The sequence below is a fragment of the Oryzias melastigma genome, linkage group LG17 (genome assembly GCF_002922805.2).
Source record: "Oryzias melastigma strain HK-1 linkage group LG17, ASM292280v2, whole genome shotgun sequence".
In the NCBI taxonomy this organism is placed as follows: domain Eukaryota; kingdom Metazoa; phylum Chordata; class Actinopteri; order Beloniformes; family Adrianichthyidae; genus Oryzias; species Oryzias melastigma.
In genome coordinates, this window is record NC_050528.1 from 6043966 (window position 1) to 6044734 (window position 769).

General features: G+C 48.5%; 1 protein-coding gene across 2 annotated transcripts in view; it reads left to right on the top strand.

The window, feature by feature from the left end:
• Nucleotides 1-769, top strand: part of pcmtd1 (protein-L-isoaspartate (D-aspartate) O-methyltransferase domain containing 1) — an 18084-nt gene extending 17315 nt beyond the window's left edge. For both annotated transcript variants that reach the window (XM_024274260.2, XM_024274261.2), the window contains exon 6: nt 230-769. In XM_024274260.2, the coding sequence (XP_024130028.1) occupies nt 230-612 (383 nt within the window). In that variant the 3' untranslated portion in view covers nt 613-769. The remainder of the gene's footprint in view (nt 1-229) is intronic.

The following is a 769-nucleotide window of genomic DNA, read 5'->3' on the forward strand; positions in this document are numbered from 1 at the left end:
AGTATTTTAGCAAGCTTTAGGCTTCAGCATTTCCAACTATCAGTTTCAGCATTTTCAGCTATCAGCACTAGCATCTACAGCAGCCACATTCAGCTTACAGCCACATTCTTTATCACAGGTAAGGCCATGTATCTAGTTGGTTTTAGATCTGCTTCATGAAACCAGCTTAGTTTGGACAGCTGACCTATCCGAAGGAGCTCTCTTAGACTGTCCTCCTCTTCGTCCTCAGCTCCCGTCGCCGTCCGCAGCCTCCAGGACCTTTCCCGGATCTACATCCGCCGCACCCTCAGAAACCTCTCCAACGAGAACAGCCAGGGGAAGGGGGCGGTGCAAAGAGTTCCCCAGAAGCGCAAGCGCAGGCGGTGTCGCCGGCGGCGCATCAACACCTACGTTTTCGTAGGGAACCAGCTCATACCCCAAATGGTGGAGAGCGAAGAGGAGGAACACCCCGAGGAAGAGCACAAGGAAGTGGAGGAGGAGGAAGATCAGGAGGAAAGAGACATTGGTGACATTGAAATCGTCAAGCAAGTGAACGTGTTGAGAGACCAAATACTGGCGTTGCCGCTCCCCGAGTCCCTCAAGGCTTATTTGCTATTTTACAGAGAAAAATGACTGAAATCCGTCGTGAACTGAGGCGACGCCTGCTGAGTTTCTTTTCTTCATCTTTTCAGTACAAATGTAGCATTATTATCACTTAATCTTGATGGCAACACTGAATTGGAAGGAGATGTCCTAGATGTTATTGGATAATAATGTTATCATTGTAGTT